Raw genomic sequence first — 19825 nt, forward strand, 5'->3', positions numbered from 1 at the left:
AGCCTTATTATGGTAATTACGTGTAGCCGAAGTGCAACCATCCAGACGCTAGGGCAACACCGTCCGGATGCAGCCTTGTTATGGAAGCTTTCAGTGCTACTTTGGAAAGGTGGTTGCAGTTGACTGTCCGGACGATCGGTCAAGCCGTCTGGACACCCTCCGGTATTTTGGTCATAGCTTTTTACTCAAATATTGGATTGGGACGAAATTGGCGTCGTTGGAAAGCTAACAAAAAATACTATAAATTGATGGTCTTGACGGCCATTAGAATAGTCCAGAAGGTCCCCTTACGGATGGAAACATCAAGCGACCGGACGGCCCTGCAGAATTTTCCAGAATTGTTTTTCAGACACGGAAACAGTAGCCCGTCCAGACGGCCAAGGCTACCGTCCGGACGCGCGTGCTAGAGACTCCATTTTTTACTTGAATTATGGCTTCTAAAGCCTATAAATAAGGGGTTCTAGGCATGCATTCGACATAGAATTCGGTGGTGAATTCCTTACAGCTTAGAGAGGGTGTTTAGGGAGATATTGAAGATCTGCTAGCTCTCTAGCTTTTGCCAGTGTGTGATTTGATCAGCTGTGAAGTCTATCTTAGGGGTTGGCCCTAAGGTAAAGGATTCCATTGAAGTCCCCTTCAAGTAGGAGACCTGGTTGGGAGGCGTTCGTGTTGAGTTACACGTTAGAGTTCAAGGTACGACCACTGCATCAGGGGTATGTGAGTGCTACTACTTTATAACTAGCTTCGTCTTCTGAATAGTGGATATCCTGGGTTTGGCTGCCCCGGAGTGGTTTTTCTCTTAATTGAGTTTCCACTTTATCAACAAAATATTTGTCTCCTTTAATTTCCACATTTAATATTTTGTTGCACATTATTCACACACACTTGTATAAAGTAGAAGTCTTTTGGCATGATAAGTGGCACCCCGCCAGTTGTCTGTTGGATTGTTATGGCTCTCGTGCAGTGCATGACTCTGGTATTCCCTTTGATGCTAAGTTGTCTACTATCATTAAGGGTGGGGATTGGTTCTGGCCCTTTGTTTGGTCCAATTCAATTGTGGAGATTTAATGTAGGTTGTCTGAGATTCCTCTTGTAGGTGCTTATTTGCTTGTTGGCATTCTTCCAATGATTTTATTCTTGAGCAGCAACCTGGGAGCAATTGAGAGTTAAACTTCCAGTTGTTATGTGGTGGAAGCTAGTTTAGCACTCTCTAGCCATCCCTCGGCATTAATCCTTTTTTTGGTTGTTGTTTAGAGAGGCCATAGTGACTAAATACAGTTTGAGTAGTTGGGGGTATTCTGGAAATGTGCCCTATTTGTTTTGCCATGCTTGTCATGAGAGTCAGGAGCACCTTTTCTTTCAGTGTGGTTTCAGTTTGCGGATATGGCGGACTCTGATGTCTATGTGTCTCTTCACTGAAGTTCCATCTGATTGGGATAAGTTTGTGACCTGGTGTGTTGCTAAGCTCTGAGGGAAGGGCTTACAGGCTAGCCTTGGCAAACTTTGCTTAAGTGCATGCATTTATCATCTTTGGCAGCAAAGGAATGCTTTGGTGCACTGTGCACAACAACAACTTGAGATTTGAGGAGGCTATTGTTAAACAGATAACGTGGGAAGTTTGTACTCGGATCATTGCTAAGAGATCATTTAAGAACCATGACAATTGTATAGAGCTTGTAATTAGTTGGAATTTACAAAAGTTGTTGTTATAAGGTTTGCTGTTTTGTTTTGTAGCGATGGTTGTATAGGTTGTTCTGAAAAATTGTCCTTTGTTGAGGTGTTTTTGGGCTAGTGTTTACTGGCGAGTGTCGTTTGTTGAGCTTTTATAAAATTCATTGATTCATCCAAAGAGAGTGTAGCGGGGCCGGAGGGTTCGTGTGGTGAGGAAAAAAAAAACGTTAGGACTACATTTGTTTTAGACCAAATTACTCAAGTTTCTTTCGTACCGTAGCCAATTTGGCTCTAGTGTAAATTTAAACCAAATTTGTATGGGATCACTTTCTATTTTTCTAGGCCGTCTGGAACCACAATTTCTTTTTTTTATTTTACTTGATTTTTTGGAGTGCTTCTTACCTGGCCAGCTGGGCCAAACTAAACTTTTTTGGCCCAAAGATATGTATAGTCAAGCAAATTGTTATAGAACCTTTTTTGTTTTTGCTTATATATAGAAGTAAGAAAAAAGGTGTTACTTAAGATTTGAAGGAAAAATTCTAATTTCACAATAGAATAAAGATTACTCTTCACAATCATTTTAAATCATCTAACTTTATGTATTTTAAGTGATTTATTTATTTATTTATTTTGAAATAATTAATATGAAAAACCACTTAAAATCCTAAGACACCTCAATAGATATGAAATTAATTAATATCATAAGTGAATGTGAATGGCAGGGCAGTATTACATACTCTTTCACGATGTCAAGGTTTTCAAAGAATTTAAAAAGGTCTAAACTTCAGTTCTGTCCCAACCACGGAACCGAAAATAAAACACAAAAGAGCTCTATGGGCTCGTGAAGGGGTAAGATGAGCTTTAATTATATAGTTTATGTCTCCATCCATATCCCGGGAAGCTAGCAACAATGAGAAGAAAAATAAGTGCAATTAATATATATATATGTCTAAAGGGAAAGACGTATCGTTTGACCTGATAAATAATAATAGGAGATTATGGGCCATTATGTGGTGTACCTGGAATTAACATCATCCAATTATGCAGTTTGGCCAATTAATCATGATACATTAATATATGTTAGTCGATATCGATTCAATTTAAAGCATAACTTATTACTTATTTTGTCAGAAGTTGATGTAACGCGAATTAACCATACGAAAACAAGATAAAAACACAATAAATATATATAGCTATCATGCAAGATATTGTACGTAAACTTTCAATGAGGTCAACTCGCACTTAATTTTACCATGTGAAATAGCTCCTATTAATCAAGGAAACGGCTTATATATATATATCTGATAGTATTATGAAATATATATATATATATATATATATATATATATATATATATATATATATATATAGAACATATTGTATTTTACATCTACTAGAATGAATTAGCGTTATTCTCTATGATTTTTGAGTTAATTAATTTGGATTATGTTAGGATAGTTTGGTAATGAAGCGCGCAATTACTACAGGGCCATATATGTAAAAGGTTATTTGATCCCTTGGGATATACGATGAGGCTTTTCCTGTTGATAGCTAGCCAAGATGCGGCGAAAAGGATTCTGCCGACGTTTATTAACATTGATCGACTGTTGGGAATCCCATAGGCTCTTACACCTTGTACGGTGTCAACGGCTATCCCAGTATAAATACCATCCTCCACTACATACTTATAACAACACCAGCTCTACTGCTAGCTTCTCCAAATATACCTTGAATATTATCTTCAATGGCTGAAGTTGATCAATCCCCAGGAATGTCCATGCATGGAGTGACAGGGAGAGAACAATCCTTCGCCTTTTCTGTTGCTTCACCAATAGTACCGACCGATACCTCTGCAAAATTTACTTTACCTGTTGATTCGGAGCACAAGGCAAAGGTTTTCAAGATATTTTCCTTGGCCAATCCTCACATGAGAACCTTCCACCTTTCTTGGGTTTCCTTCTTTGCCTGTTTTGTCTCCACCTTTGCGGCGGCTCCCCTTGTTCCTATCATTCGTGACAACCTCAACCTAACCAAACGAGATATTGGAAATGCTGGAGTTGCTTCTGTCTCGGGAAGCATCTTCTCTAGGCTTATAATGGGTGCAGTTTGTGACCTATTAGGGCCACGATATGGGTGCGCATTTCTTATAATGCTTTGTGCTCCAACTGTTTTCTGCATGTCATTCGTGTCAAATGCTGGAGGCTACATAGCTGTCCGGTTCATGATTGGATTTTCTCTTGCAACATTTGTGTCATGCCAATACTGGATGAGCACAATGTTTAACAGCAAGATTATTGGGCTTGTCAACGGCACCGCCGCAGGGTGGGGCAACATGGGTGGTGGAGCCACTCAACTCATCATGCCTTTGCTGTATGACGGGATTCGACGTGCTGGCGCCACTCCCTTCACTGCCTGGAGGATAGCCTTCTTTATTCCTGGTGCGCTTCATGTGATCATGGGAATCTTGGTCTTAACTCTAGGCCAAGACCTGCCTGATGGAAACCTCAGCACCTTACAAAAGAAAGGTGATGTTGCCAAAGATGAATTCTCCAAGGTCAGTTTTCTTCTACTCATTTTTTTTTTTTTTTAATCTCCTCAAAGAGTCGTACGTGGAATCTCTTATTTTACTAGGACTACTGTTTGATAAGGTGAGGTTTAATAAATATATAACCCCAAAATTAATTATTTATGATTACGTATCATGGAATTTCTGAATGATTTGCTTTGACGGCTCAGGTGCTGCGGCATGCTATCACAAACTATAGGACATGGATCTTTGTCCTCCTCTATGGCTACTCCATGGGCGTTGAATTGAGCACAGATAATGTGATCGCTGAATATTTCTACGATAGGTTAGTCAGTCTATATATAACTTCCTCCTCGGGCCTCGATCGTGTATATATATATATAGTGTCATCGCAAATTAAATTTCAAGATTTAGAACTAACTGACGTGCGTATGTTCCATATCATTTATATATATATATATATATATATATATATATATATGTTGTAACAGGTTTGATCTTCAGCTTCACACTGCCGGAATCATTGCTGCCACCTTTGGCATGGCCAATATTCTTGCTCGTCCCTTTGGTGGTTATACCTCTGACTTAGCGGCTCGATATTTTGGGATGAGGGGCAGGCTATGGAACCTTTGGATCCTCCAAACACTGGGTGGGGTCTTCTGCATCTGGCTTGGGCGTGCCAATTCACTTAACGTCGCCATCTTGGCAATGATCCTCTTCTCTGTTGGAGCTCAAGCTGCATGTGGAGCAACTTTTGGCATCATACCCTTCATTTCTCGTCGATCATTGGGTATTATATCAGGCTTGACTGGCGCTGGTGGGAACTTTGGGTCCGGGTTGACCCAATTAGTGTTCTTCACAAGCTCAGGATTCTCCACTGCAACAGGTCTCTCTCTGATGGGGGTGATGATTGTGTGTTGTACTATTCCTGTGGCATTGGTTCACTTCCCACAGTGGGGGAGCATGTTCCTTCCACCTTCCAAAGACGTGGTGAAGTCCACCGAGGAATTCTATTATGTGTCGGAGTGGGACGAGGAGGAGAAGCAGAGGGGTTTGCACCAGCAAAGTCTCAAATTCGCAGAGAACAGCCGGTCAGAGCGTGGCAGGCGCGTGGCCTCAGCTCCAACTCCGCCAGATTCCACACCAACCCATGTTTAGTTAATATTTAGTTAATTACCTGTTATTTCTCAATTAAATAATTCTCGTCTTGTTTTTTAACTTTTTAAGGTAATAGCCATGCCATGCCATGCCATATATATATATGGATGCATGCTGCAGATGAACCCGAAACTCAATTACATCCGTGATTCTGGGTTTTATGAAAGATTCATCGCGTGGGAGTCGATCGTTTATTAATTAGAATCCTACATGCATATGATATAATATAGACTTATCATTTATCTATACAAACCTAGCTAGTGGGAGAGCATATATGCTTACGTGGGGCGGTGCATCTAACTGCTGGGCGGGCCTGGAAATTGGAATTTTGCAAAGCATTTTTGACATTTATAATTCACTGCCTTTCAGTTGACCTGCGTTGTTCGTACGTGAGAGAAAACAACAAATGACAAAGAATTAAATAAATAATTTAAATTGTCTTATCCAGATAAATAGATGGAGATGGAGTTTTCGAGTGAATAAAGCATTGATATATTATGCTCCGGGGCGGAGGGAGGGTCAAGAGGGGTGAAATGCCCACCTCACCTCTCAAAAAAAAAAAAAAATTAATTACCTTTTGCAAAATTTCTTTTGATGTTTTGATTGCCCACCCGAAACAAATCGTTTCCAGGATTCACGAGTTCATGGCTGTTAATTGGATTGAATACCACTCTTTGTGAGGGTTCACATCTTATATAGAAAATAGAACGATAAGTACAATGCTGAAAATCAGCAATTACATGATTCTAGAAAACTAAATAAGGCAAAAATAATAATTACAGAATATCTACAGCTGATATTACGGCTAAATATATGTGCTGAATAATCAAATATATGCTAGCTAATATCCCCCCTCAAATTGATGCTGGTCAATCAAGAAGCATCAATTTGCCCACAAGAAACTGATGGCGTTGTCGGGTCATGGCCTTTGTGAAGACATCAGCGATCTGAAGATTAGTAGAAACATGAGGAAGAGATATAACCTGAGTGTCCACTGCTTCCCGAATAGAATGACAGTCTACTTCAATATGCTTGGTACGCTCATGATAGACAGGATTAGCAGCTATTTGAATGGCACTAGTATTATCAGCATGAAGAGGAGTAGAATTAGATTGAGGAAAACCAAGCTCAGCCAAAAGCCTATGAAGCCAAACAATCTCAGAACAAGCAGCAGACATCGCCCGATATTCAAATTCAGTAGAGGATTTAGAAACTCAAGCTTGTTTCTTGCTTTTCCATGATATCAAAGAATCACCAAGAAACATGCACCAACCTGTGACGGACCGCCGAGTATCAGGACATCCGGTCCAATCCGCATCACTATAAGCAACAAGATGAAGCGAAGAGCCAGCCGAAAAGAACAACCCATGACCAAGTGACCCTCGAAGATATCGAATAATACGACGAACAGTAGCTAAATGAAGATGGCGTGGAGTTTGCATAAATTGGCTAACCTGCTGAACAGCGAAGGAAATATCAGGTCGAGTAATAGTTAAATAGTTCAAGCTCCCTACCAACTGTCGGAACATAGTGGGATCAGCAAGAAGATCACCCTCCTCACTTCGATATTTCACATTGACCTCCATAGGCGTATCCACCGAAGGCGAATCCTGAAGACCCATGAGCCCAATCAAATCATGGGTATATTTGCGCTGATTCAAGAATATATCGAAAGAATCCGTGTGCACCTCAAAACCCAAAAAATACTTAAGAGGACCAAGATCTTTCATATGGAAAGAAGCCTGAAGATTCTGCTTGAGGTTGCCAATCAAGGTGGAATTAGTGCCAGTAATGACAATATCATCCACATATACAAGTAAGAGAACAAGACCAGTCGGAGTCTTGCACAAAAACAATTAAAGATGAGTCATATTGGCTTTGAACAAAGGAGAAGCGAATCAAAGTAGACCTGAATTTTTCAAACCATGCCCGAGGAGCCTATTTTAAACCATAGAGAAACCGCTTTAACTTACACACAGTGGAAGATGGGGAAGAAAATAAACCCGGAGGAGGACTCATGTAAATATCCTCTTTGAGATCACCGTGAAGAAAAGCATTTTTGACATCCATTTGGTGAAATGGCCAGCCTTGGGAAGCGGCAATAGAAAGAATTGTACGCACTGTAGTCATCTTTGCCACCGGAGCAAATGTCTCCTCATAGTCCACCCCATATTCTTGCTGGTTCCAAAGGCCAACTAAACGCACCTTATACCTGTCCAGATTCCCATCAGAACGGAGCTTAACTAAGAACACCCATTTACAACCAATAGCTTTAATAGTAGAGGGGCAAGGAACCACATCCCATGTATGATTGTCCTGGAGAGCCTGGAGTTCCTCATCCATCGCCTTTTGCCAACACTCATGTTTAACAACCTCTGAAAAGCATGTAGGAATGGAAATAGACGACAAAGTAGCATTAAAGGAAGTGTCGTAATCACCATACCGCTCAGGAGGATGTAGGACCCGGGTAGATCGTCGAGGGGCAGGCTCAGGAGACATGGAAGAACTGATTGGATCTGTCCGGATGTCATTTCACTCTCAGGGGAAGTTGTCGGAGCAGTTTCAGATGCAGGATCAGGCTCAGGAAGGGGCAAAGTTGGTCGACGTCGAGTATACACAAGTCCCAGTTTGAACCGGTTAGGAAGTGGTGGCAAATTATCAAAACAACGTAGAATACTAATCTCAGGCAACGACTCAACAAGTGTTGGAAAGAAATATTGATTTTCAAAGAAAGCAACATTACGGGATATATGAAATTTGTTAGCACAAGAATCATAGCAAATATAACCTTTGTGAGAAATACTATAACCCATAAAGGCACATTTAACAGACTGAGCTGAGAGTTTGTTACGTTCATGAGGAGGCTAGTGAACAAAGCAAACACATCCAAAAGTATGCAGATTAATATAGCTAGGATGCTGATGGTACAAACGATAATACGGAGAATCAAAATTCAATACCTAAGAAGGCAGTCTATTGATTAAATAAACTGCATTAGATAATGCCTCAACCCATAATTTAGAAGGGACATATGATTCAAGCAATAAAGTGCGAACAACATCTAATAGGTGTCTGTTCTTTCGTTCTGCCACCCCATTTTGCTGATGAGTATAAAGACAAGAACGCTGAGAGATAATTCCTTTTTGATGTAAGAAATCATGAAACTCGTGGGACATGTATTCTCCACCAAAATCAGACCTCAACAACTTAATGCATGTAGAAAATTGATTCTCAATATATGCAACAAAGTTCTGAAAAATCGATAGGACCTCAGATTTGGCCCGAAGAAAATAGACCCAAGTATACTGACTGAAATCATCAATGAATGTCACAAAATATTTATATCGAGCATGAGAAATTACAAGAGAAATACCCCACACATCACTATGCACAATATCAAAGCATTTAGCAGCACGACTACCATGAGAATGAAATGAAAGGGTCTTACTCTTACCAAGTTTGCATACAGAGCAATCAAAAGACAACAGTTTAGAAACATGTTCTTTATTGCCAATCAAACCAGAATTGAACAGACGAGACAAAATAGCAGAGTTAGGATGACCCAAACGTTTGTGCCATACTTCACTCAGATTATTAATGGTCATACAAGCCAAAGATAAATTACGAGGAATAGAAAAATGCAGTGGAAAGAGTCTACCAACTTTAGGCCCCTTCGCGAGTATCTTCCCCGACACCTGATCCTGCACAAGGCAACCATCACGAGAAAAATGGACATCACAGTTTTTTTCAACTAATTGGCCAACTGAAATAAGATTATTAGACAGTCCAGGAGATACATAAACATCTTGGAATGAAGGATTAATATCCCCTATTTCCTGAATAGCTAAATGACTCCTATTAGCTACCTGAATTTGGGAGGAACCATGATATGGACAAACATTGCACAACGCATCAGATGATTTGGTCATATGATTGGATGCAGCAGAATCAATAAGCCAAGATTGATGTGAATTATCACCTTGAAGTCCTAAGGCGGAAAATGCTGACATAATCATCTGCTAGACCATCTCAGGGGTAAGACTAGAAGATCCGGCTGCAGAAGAAGCTGAGGACATCCCTGAAGCAGAAGAAGTGTGCATTGTAGCCTGATAAGTAACAGCATGACGTGGTGGAGGCCGAGTGGGACATTCTTTGATAAAATGACTTGGTTTCTTACAGTAGTTGCAAACTTTCTTTGCACAATTGGCTGCAATATGACCAAACCCCTTGCAGCCGTAACACTGGACCTGTCGCATATCCTTACCCTTCCCTCTCCCATTGGCTGCGTAGGCAACTGGATTCGGGTAGGCACCTTGTTGAAACGCAGTCTGCGTGTGAAGACGCTGCTCTTCACGAAGTAATTCTCCAAAGCAAACATCCAAAGATGGTGAAGGTTCCCGGTTCATTAAATTTGAGCGAGTAACCTCAAATTCAGGGCGCAATTTCATCAGAAATTGATCTCTCTTGCTTTGGTCATGAATAGCCTGAACAGCAGGAATAGAGGCAGCAGGCACCTTGGCATAAACCATATCAGAAAATTCTTCCCATAAATTCATAAAACCAGAAAAATACTCTTGAATGGAGAGATTGCCTTGAGTGAAATTAGCAATCTCATATTCCAACTGAAATCGACGTGCGGAATTATCTTGGGGATAAACCTTAAGCAAGTACTCCCACATAGTCTTTGCAGACTTATATGCCCTTAAATTAAGCACAATAAAAGGATCAACAGATCCTAAAATCCAGGACATTACACGGGCATCCTTGACCTTCCACTTGGCCAACTCTTTGGGCTCCATAGGTTCGGGATCACTGCCATCAATCTGACCCCACAATTCTTTTCCCGTAACAAATAAACGAAACTGGAATTCCCAAGCAGAGTAATTTTTTTCCAGTAAAACGGACCCCAAAAGAATCACTAGACGACATGATGAAATCCAATCAAAGTGAATCAAAAATAAATAAATTCTGATTTACCCGTCTCTAGAACACGTGTCAATAGCCTGCTCTCCAAGCTCCAAGAAATATTAGTCAAATACTCTCCTGATCAAAACCAGGACCACACGTCCAAACCACACCAGAACACTCCATATCCAGAACCGCACCAGCCCAGAACTCACCACGTCCACACCACACGAAAATATCAGCCCAGAACCGCACCGACCCAAAACTTTCCACGCTCCTCTCGGCAGAACCTCTGAACCACCGAGTAGCACACCCAAATCGCCCAGCACGAGCACACCAGAATCGCACTAAGGCGCCAGACCGGAAACCACACCAAACAGAAGCCGCACTGAAACAGAACACACCAGGATGATCTCAGAACCGCACCACGCAACCCAGATCAAAAACTCACCAACCAGACTCAAACCACCCCACAGAACCACCGAACAGGAATCACCAGAGGATGCTGACAGCCCAGGACCACCGAGCAGCACCTAATTCACACAAAAGTACGTAACCCAAAACCCTAGAGTAACCCTCCGTCGCTACCCTTGGAGAACACGAGAAAAAAAAAAAAAAAAAAAAAAAAAAAAAAAAAAAAAAAAAAACTTTGAACCCTAATTTAGCTCTGATACCATGTCAATTGGATTGAATACCACTCTTTGTGAGGGTTCACATCTTATATAGAAAATAGAACGATAAGTACAATGCTGAAAATCAGCAATTACATGATTTTAGGAAACTAAATAAGGCAAGAATAATAATTACAGAATATCTACAGCTGATATTACGGCTAAATATATGTGCTGAATAATCAAATATATGCTAGCTAACAATGGCTACGTTATTTTCTTTCTACCATTGTTTCAGACGTTTTGGTAATAATTAGGTCTAAGGAAATTATGAAGGTTGAAGACGACGCAATCTTTTTGTTTTTTTTTTTCTCTCCAAAACGTACCATTTGACTAATGTTTCCAAAACGCTTCGTTTAACTCACGTTGACAAACACTGAAAGCCGCGCGTGACCTTAATTAAAACCGTTCTCTTTTTTTTTTTTTTTTGGAAATTTGTGCCGACTTGAGAAACCAATTATTTTTTTAATTGCAACTCTAACTATGAATTTGCAAATTGGCAAACTCTGAAAAGTGAGGCCAACTTTAATACTGATCATTTGCCAATTGTGAAACCATAATTTTATTTTCTAAGCCTCATTTGCGAAACCTTAGGTCGAAACACTCACTGCTATTTAACAAATCAAAGGATCATAAGAATTTGTGGTTTGCGATTTCTTTTTACAGTATTTTTTCTTATTTCGAGCCTTCAACAATTCAATTCAAGCCATTAACAATTCAAATCAATTTCTTCCTACTATTTCTTAAAAAAATTCAGGTATATAATCAAAACTTTACATTAATTAAGTATTTATATTTAGATTGATCATTTAAATTAACTTTTTTAATATCTAAATTACTTTTTGATAATTAATTTTATATTATTATTATTATTATTATTATTATTATTATTATTATTTAGTTTTTTTACATATTTTAATTGTATTAAATATATAATTGTAGTTACTTAAAATTATGGAGAACAAAAATTATCTATTGAGCTCCGATCCAATCAAATTCTAAGTGCGCTAAAGTGTGACAAAATAAATTAGAAGTTACATTTATATGTTTTAAACAATAATTAAATCTTGTTAAATTGTTTATTTATTAATTTCATTAGTTATATTCTTAATATTTTTAATCAATTTTTCTTCAGCTTTACGGGTTTTTTTTTTTTTCCAATATATATATATATATATATATCCCCTTGTTAAAGTATTGATTAAGTGATTAAATTTACCTCTTTCTATTAGCTTAAGCTTTTGGGATAAGTGGTAATCTAACATGGTATCAAAGTCAAAGGTCCTGAGTTCAAACATTGACTCCATCATTTACCTCCCGTTTCAATTAAATATTATACGTGTTGGGCCTCATCTATCAAAAGGAAATCTGAACCCACACGTGAGGGGGAGTGTTAAAGTATTGATTAAGTGATTAAAATTTACCTCTTCCTATTAGCTTAAGCTTTTGGATTAAGTGGTAATCTAACACCCTTAAACCAAAATTCTAGCTCCGTCACGGTTATTTATGCTTATTATGTATCGTGCATCCAGATAAAAAGGCTTGTGGGTGTTCGGGCTCGAAACCACCTTGCCTAATATGCTTGAGTCAGTTGAATATACGAAGCAATAATATTGAAGGTGAATTAATTAATAGTAGTAAATTTCTGAGAGAATATAGCTTACCTGACGATGCCTGCTGGTTTTCACGGTAGAATATTCATGCCTTCTGTGCTTGCCCCTTTAGGCCCATATTTCCCGTCGGAAACATAGGAGGGGTTGCTGACGTGGAAATTAAGGGCAATGCCCTATTCCTCATGTGATTTTTCTACAGGCACGAGGGCCAATTTTCCCTCTATGCCCATCGGTTCTGGGCCTGGTTCCTTGTCCGTTGGGCTTTGACCAAATGGGCCTTTCTCGATGAGATGGATCTTGGTCCAATGGTACACCAACTACCATCTTATATATAAAAATTAGGTTACGTTTGACATGTAAAATGATTATTACATTAGGAAAATAAATAGTTTTTATTGAAAGTTGAAGAATTGGAATAAAATAGCCTTTGAATAGCCATTCTCTAGTCATTCTCATTGCCCATGAGAAAATGACTATTCCTTAATTAAGGACCGAAAATGAAAATGAAAATGAAAATGGTTATTCCAAGTGTTAGCTGCTTATCATATATTCTAATACCAAATCTATAATATTTCACTTTCTTCCATTCATATTAAAAGTTATTTCTTTATCTAATGAAATAATCATTTTGTATACTAAACATAACCTTAATCTCACACGTTTATGCTCCAAATATAAATTGCTTATCAGAGTCCATTATGATCAGTACTTTGAGATGACAAATTAGAATCGAGTGTAGAAGCATTTTTTAGCCCCAAAATTTAGGAAGCCAAGTGATTTTTACAGCATCAGATCAATGATGTAATCACCTCTATGTTGAGTGATAACCAAGTTATAGGTTGTTCTCATGCTTAAGTATATATGATGCAAATTAACAAAAAATGTTTACTCTCTTTATAAGAACACCGATGCAATAGAGGCCAGGTATCAACTTCGGAGATATCTAAGCATGTTGAGAGAGAGAGAGAGAGAGAATGAAAATAAAGGCTGCATGCATGTACTACAAATCTCTATCTACTACGCTTTCATCACTAATCCGAATCCACACTACAAAATACTAAGCAATTAGTAACGTGCGAAAATGGACATGTCACTAAAATTAGTGACGATTCAACAAGTTGCATGTCACTAAATAATTTAGTGACATACAAACTCTAACATGTCACTCATTAGTGACGTGGAAACTTTTGTACGTCACTACATAGTGACGTGCGAAAGTTAACACGTCACTAATAAGTGACATGTCAGAGTCTATGCGTCACTAAAGTATATTTCGAAATATTTTTGAAAAAATATATATATATAAATATAAATAATTATTGACGTGGAATAAAGTAGCACGTCACTGCAATATTGACGTGGTATAGTTCGTGCGTCACTAAAGTTTATTTCGATTTTTTAAGATATATATATATATATATAAAATTAAATAAGTACTGACATGAAACAAAGTAATAGGTCGCTACAGTAGTGACGTGCAAAATTATCACATCACTATTTAGTAACATAATAATTTAGAACGTCACTATATAGTGACGTGCTAAATGTACACGTCACTATTGTAGTGACATGTCAAAATTGTCATGTCACTATATAGTCACTAAAAATGTATATGTGTGTGTATATATATATATATGCACATGTTGATAATATACATGTATTTATCCCTAAACCTCCCTAGTTAACCATATATACCCTATGTAGCAGTAATATACTATATATAGTAATCATTTATACTATATAGGGTTTAGATATAGTGTTTAAGTTGATAAATTTAAAGTATATATTTAAATTTTAACACTATTTTTAATTATTTGCATTGATCATCAACAATCACAACCATTGAAAATCAAAACACAAGTTACAACAAAAAACAGTCAATCTTTGTCATATATATGAACAAAGTATGTATGCAGTTTCCACTCAAAACACAATAACGGCTCAAAAGAATATAACTGCTCATGAGTCAGATTTGTCACCCCTATCCAGAACCGTAGCAACCTGGTCCGCATTACCTATGAATGATAAAATAAACACAGTTAGCAAACAATATGACAGAATCATGACAAGAAATATTGCATTGAGCAATGTGTGGAATGTAAACAAACGTCATCATATATTACTTGAACCGCTAACCACAAACGATCTCACATTCAAATGAGGTGTAGCATCCATATCAGGCACTAGGGTAGTCTGAGAGGCCGCGGCCGCGGATGAGGACGTGATCATCATTGATGCAAAGCGGCTAAAACAAGACTCCCAGTCAGCCTCGCGCTTTGTCCACTCAGTCCTAAATTGATTATCGCGCGCCTGGCGATCAGCCGCTAAAATAGCCTCGAATCGAGCGTCGCGCACTGCCAACTCAACCTGGCGCTCAGCCTCTAGTTTGAGAGATGAGATGTTTTGATTAAAAACCAATGAAGGGGAAGAATGAAGAAGCCATGCGTGCATGAGGGCTTCACTTGGGCTCTAAGTTTTCTTCCACATGTGTGGGCTACTGGGTTGATTCCACAAGTCTGGGCTTTGAGTCTTCTTCACATGGGCTGATGTCTATTATTTCATATGGGTTTTGCTGTTATGTAGGAATAAAATGGGCCCACTAATGTTATATATTAATTTTCGTCCAAATCAGGAGTAGTATTTTTCACGGGTGTTTTCATGCCATAAACGGAGTCCAAAAATTATGAAATTTAGAGGGTAGCTAGAGTACTTCAAGAAGAGCGTTCTGGCTTTTAAATTAACCAAAACAAAATTCGTTTGACCCTATTTTCGTTATTCTAAAGTTTAAGGTTTGTTTGAACTTTTATCAAACTGAAACTATAAACGCTTTTTAATTAATGAATATTTATTTTCATAAATATTCATATTTATTATTTTACCTTATTACTAGGTCTTAAATTCTATTTTAAGTTATTATATTTTATATCTTAAAATATGGGGAGTTATAACGTGGCCTTGCTCATACGGGACATGCGGCGAAACTTGTTGTCTAGAAAGTCTGGGTGGTTGTGCTGATCCCAATAGTCCTTAGACCGATCCGTCACCCCGAGCTCCAGGAGGAATCGAACGGTGGTGCAGCACTGTCGCTGGGGAAACGATTTGAAGCCATTGGATGAGTAGGAGCTAAGGATATCGTCCTGGAGATAATCCTTGAGCATCAACGGCATCCGTTGAATCACGACGGGGTTTTTGATCAGCTTCTAATCATGATCACGAAGGGCTTTATTACGATGTATTTATTTATTTATTTAAAGGTTTTGGATTGAAGTGAGACCCAGTAGTTGACCTTCCTTTATTAGTGGGTTGTGCTATTTTTCTTATAAATAGACCCAAGGGTAAAATTCAAACTTTGGCCCTTAAAAGGTCACGAGCAACACATGTGACCTTCTTTCCGTTGAAAGTGACAGACTAAGTAGACGAAAGGTCTTATCTGCCAATAGTTGGCTAGATTGGGGATCATTTACCATTTTTTGTACATTGGGCACCAAAACGCCAAGGTGTGGATACTTTAGAGGGGTAAAAGGTAATTTTCCTTATATATATATATAACTAATCACCGCCTATCCTAAAACTATTAACCGCCCCACCCTAAGTGGCTAGCGATTTTTTCCAACCACTTTTAAAAAAGGTTTTAGCAGTTAAGGGTTGTAGCCTGTAGGCAGTTAGCGATTGGGTTATATTTTCAGCTCTAGCAAGAATAATGCTATACAAATATATATATATATATTATCTTATAACATATTGATGGGAAAATGATATGTCAACCGCTATATCATAAAGTATAGTACTTCTATAAGAATTTGAAACAGGAATTTTTATTTTTTATTTTTTATTTTTAATTTTTTTTTGTGTTTTCTAAAAGTCAACATTAAGTGGAACCGTTAATGTCATTAATGTGAGTCAGTTGGCGTCATCATGGAGAGTTATACGACCTCGAATAAGAAGACAAGAGGGCAAATGTTGGAAGATGGGAGAGTCCGAATGGACATCTACCCCAATGTTGTTGGCTGAGGTTTAATATGAAGAGTTATTTTATAGGTTGTGTCAGCTAAAATAAAATGCAGAAATGAAGTAGCACCGATAATTATGTTGGTGCATATATAATGCATTGCACCCACACTAAATATTACGCTTATGATAGTCGGTTGCATTCTCAAACGCCGAAACAAACACAAATAAAACCCTTTGCCAACCTGCTTTAAATTGTTTGAACATCTTCAGGCGCGTGACCCAAGCCCCCAAAAGGAGTTGGTTGGGGGCGTTGGGCCATATCTTTGACAATTATCCCGCCCAAGGCCGGGGTGACAGGTTAGATCGATTACTCATCTTTGTCACCCCTGCGGCTGCATTCCCCTTCCAAGTTCCAACGTAGCCCAATGCAGGGATCCCAGATTGCAGGGAAATAGTCGTAGCCTACATCCTCCAACCACTACCTACCCAAAAGAACCACAACCACGAACACAATTGTATTGTATTTAAACATTCGACCCCATGCCATCCACCTCCACCTCCTTTGATAGCAAGTGCCAAGTGTCTCTGCTTTATAACTTAGATTAAAGACTTGGGGATGGCCGTTGGAAGTTTCCAATTGGCCTGAAATTAATTAATATTAAGTACCCAACAGAAATAAAGACTGCCATCTGTAGATATATAATTATCCGTCTTGTTATCAGAGTCTTGAAATTTTGTCCAATATTCTTAATAAGAGTGAGCAACTCGATCTATCATCAGTTATTTATGGGACCAAAATCTCTCTTTTTTACTACAACAATTAATACCTGATTGATTATGCACAGAAGTATTATGATCAAATCCATACATCCATCTTTTACTTGAAAAACATCTCCTTAATTACTTTGGATTTGATTTTATTATTAATTATTTGCTTGAAATTGTTTCCATCATTTTTTTAATAATTAATTTTTCTTACCATTGTCAAATATTTGTGAATCTGTTTACCTAGTGCACAACTCTCCTCCGAAATCACAATTAATTTGAAATGAGAAATGCTACACAAACTTTCTCCTATATACTTCTAAGCACTTTATGACAGTTGCTAAGTAAGCTGTCCACTACATGGTTTTTTAAACTCTCTTTCTGCAATTGCCACATTATGAAGTACTACTGTAAGTGAGAGAGTACGTGTAGCACTTCTGATTTTAAATTATGAAAAAATAAATGAATAAATAAAAGGGCAATTAAGATATGGACCAAATAGTGAAATTAATTGATAGGGAAAGAGAAATTAGAGTGAAGGGTGCAATAAGAGAAACTCACGGGCATCCTCAGTTGCTCCAGAGTCAAAAAGAGTGGCACCACTCACCACCACCACACCCATGAAGTAATGAGTTGTTCTACATTCATCGTCTGCCTTCTTCAGCTACTCACGAGTCCATTTATGGCCCCCTTTGTCACCTCCTCAGCTCCCATAAAACCCCCCTTTATAAACCTCTAAACCCATAAACTCTACCACACGAACCAAAAAAACAAAACAAAACAAAACAAAACAATGTCTACCACATTCTACATGCTGCTGCTCATGATCTTCTTCTTGTTTTCTTCTTTACACACCAATATTATGGCCGCTCGAGACATCCCATCCAGCGCTCCCAGCACGATTGTGAGGCCGTTAGCTTCTGAAGCTCAAGATTATGCAACCATGAAGCCTCAGTTTCATCACAAGCATCAGGTTTTTCAAGCGAGAGACGTGAAGAGTTGCTTGCCTAAAGGTTTTAGGCATTCCTCAGCTCCAAGTCGATACGTCAACTTCCACCCACTGGGTTCGCCGGGCTGTTCTTCCACGACCCATTCTACGAAACCTTGATAATCATATTGGGATTTCAGAAAATTGGAGGTGATTTTGGTAATTAAGACGCATGGTTTTGGCTTTAATGGGCGGTTGAGTAAGAAAGTTTTATGTTTTCCATCATATAATTATATTTGAGAGAATTGTAAGAGTTTGCTCGTAAGTATACTTAATAGTTTTGGATTATAATTATAACGGGGGTCCTTCTCTCTCTTTATTTTTATTTTTTTTCTTTTTTTCTTTTTTTCTTTTTTCTTTTTTTTCTCTGTTTCTATTGACTAGATATTAGAAGATTAGCATGAACATTAATCTCGAATGGTAGTGTGGATACTACCATTTTTTATTATAAAGTTATTTACAAATTGATATGAAAGTCCATAATTAATAAAATAATTTAAACAAAAATTTAACTTATCAATTTCTCTTAATTATTTTATCCATTATAAATTGTCAAATCAATTTGTAAATTACCTTCTAGTAAAAACGCAAAGTTATTAAGCCCAGAAAAAAGTATAATGTATGAAAGTCCTCAATAAGCAACGATTATTTCTTCCTTAACCACGCTTACAACGCAATCTATTGACTAAGCGAGCCAGATGTCGGATTTTCATCTTGAAAATTCCAAAACTATGCCTTTTTATTTTTATTATTTTTTTTAAAAAAAAATAAAAAATAAAGAAAAAGAATAGAAAACTCTCTTAACCCTTAAAAGGTTTACACTTAGAAAAGGTACGTATCAGAAAGCTACAAGGCCATAGGTCCAGGTAGCCCAAATTCAGGTTGAACGCACATAAGAAATAATAATAAAAATAAAAAAGAAAAAATAAGAAAGACTAATTTTGGGCACTAGATTTTAATTAAAAGTTAAACTCAGTTCCAAGCCGAATAATTAACATAAGAGTAATGATTCACTACCACCTAAATATACAACTTTTCACCATCTTGTCTATGTGGCAGGGTGGCCCCCTACTAACTTTAGAGTTTTTTTATTTTTAAAAAATAAAATAAAGTGGAGGACCACTTTTCTACATAGACAATGTGGTAAAAAGTTGTATATTTAGTTGGTAAAGAATCATTTCTCTTAACGCAAATCCCATTTTGGCCACTTGAAATGCAAAAGCCCAAAGCGTATCGCAACGCGTGGTGGACCCTGTCACATTCATCATAATCATGTGAATCATTCGCAAGAATACAACACAAAAACACCAGCTAACACACTAGACTCGCATTGCAAATTGACAATTCTTAATTTATGCTACGAACACATCATTGCATCAATTACCTTCAAAGCGCACATGCAAAGATTTTGTCCATCAACACGTTGCCTACTTGACGAGAAAATCGCAGATCTCAAACAATTACCTCGGAAAAGTCGAACAGTAGAAATTGCATGCATAACCCATTCGATTTCTTTTTTTTTTTTTTTTTTTTTTTTTAAAAAAAAAAAATATATATATATATATCATCAATATCA

At 37.8% G+C, this 19825-nt stretch overlaps 1 protein-coding gene across 1 annotated transcript; it reads left to right on the forward strand.

Moving 5' to 3' along the window:
• Positions 1-3353: 3353 nt before the first annotated feature.
• LOC133877699 (high affinity nitrate transporter 2.4-like) lies at positions 3354-5554 on the forward strand. The gene is made up of 3 exons (XM_062316080.1): positions 3354-4225; positions 4408-4523; positions 4690-5554. The coding sequence occupies exons 1-3, from the start codon at positions 3416-3418 to the stop codon at positions 5354-5356; spliced, it is 1593 nt and encodes a 530-aa protein (XP_062172064.1). The 5' UTR covers positions 3354-3415; the 3' UTR covers positions 5357-5554.
• Positions 5555-19825: the final 14271 nt, after the last annotated feature.

The sequence above is a fragment of the Alnus glutinosa genome, chromosome 9, assembly GCF_958979055.1.
Source record: "Alnus glutinosa chromosome 9, dhAlnGlut1.1, whole genome shotgun sequence".
Classification (NCBI taxonomy): Eukaryota; Viridiplantae; Streptophyta; class Magnoliopsida; order Fagales; family Betulaceae; genus Alnus; species Alnus glutinosa.

Coding starts and splice junctions, on each gene's coding strand:
- LOC133877699 (XM_062316080.1), top strand. CDS start 3,416: ATGGCTGAAGTTGATCAATCCCCAGGAATGTCCATGCATGGAGTGACA. Junction 4,226..4,407: donor CCAAAGATGAATTCTCCAAG/GTCAGTTTTCTT, acceptor TTGACGGCTCAG/GTGCTGCGGCATGCTATCAC. Junction 4,524..4,689: donor GCTGAATATTTCTACGATAG/GTTAGTCAGTCT, acceptor ATGTTGTAACAG/GTTTGATCTTCAGCTTCACA.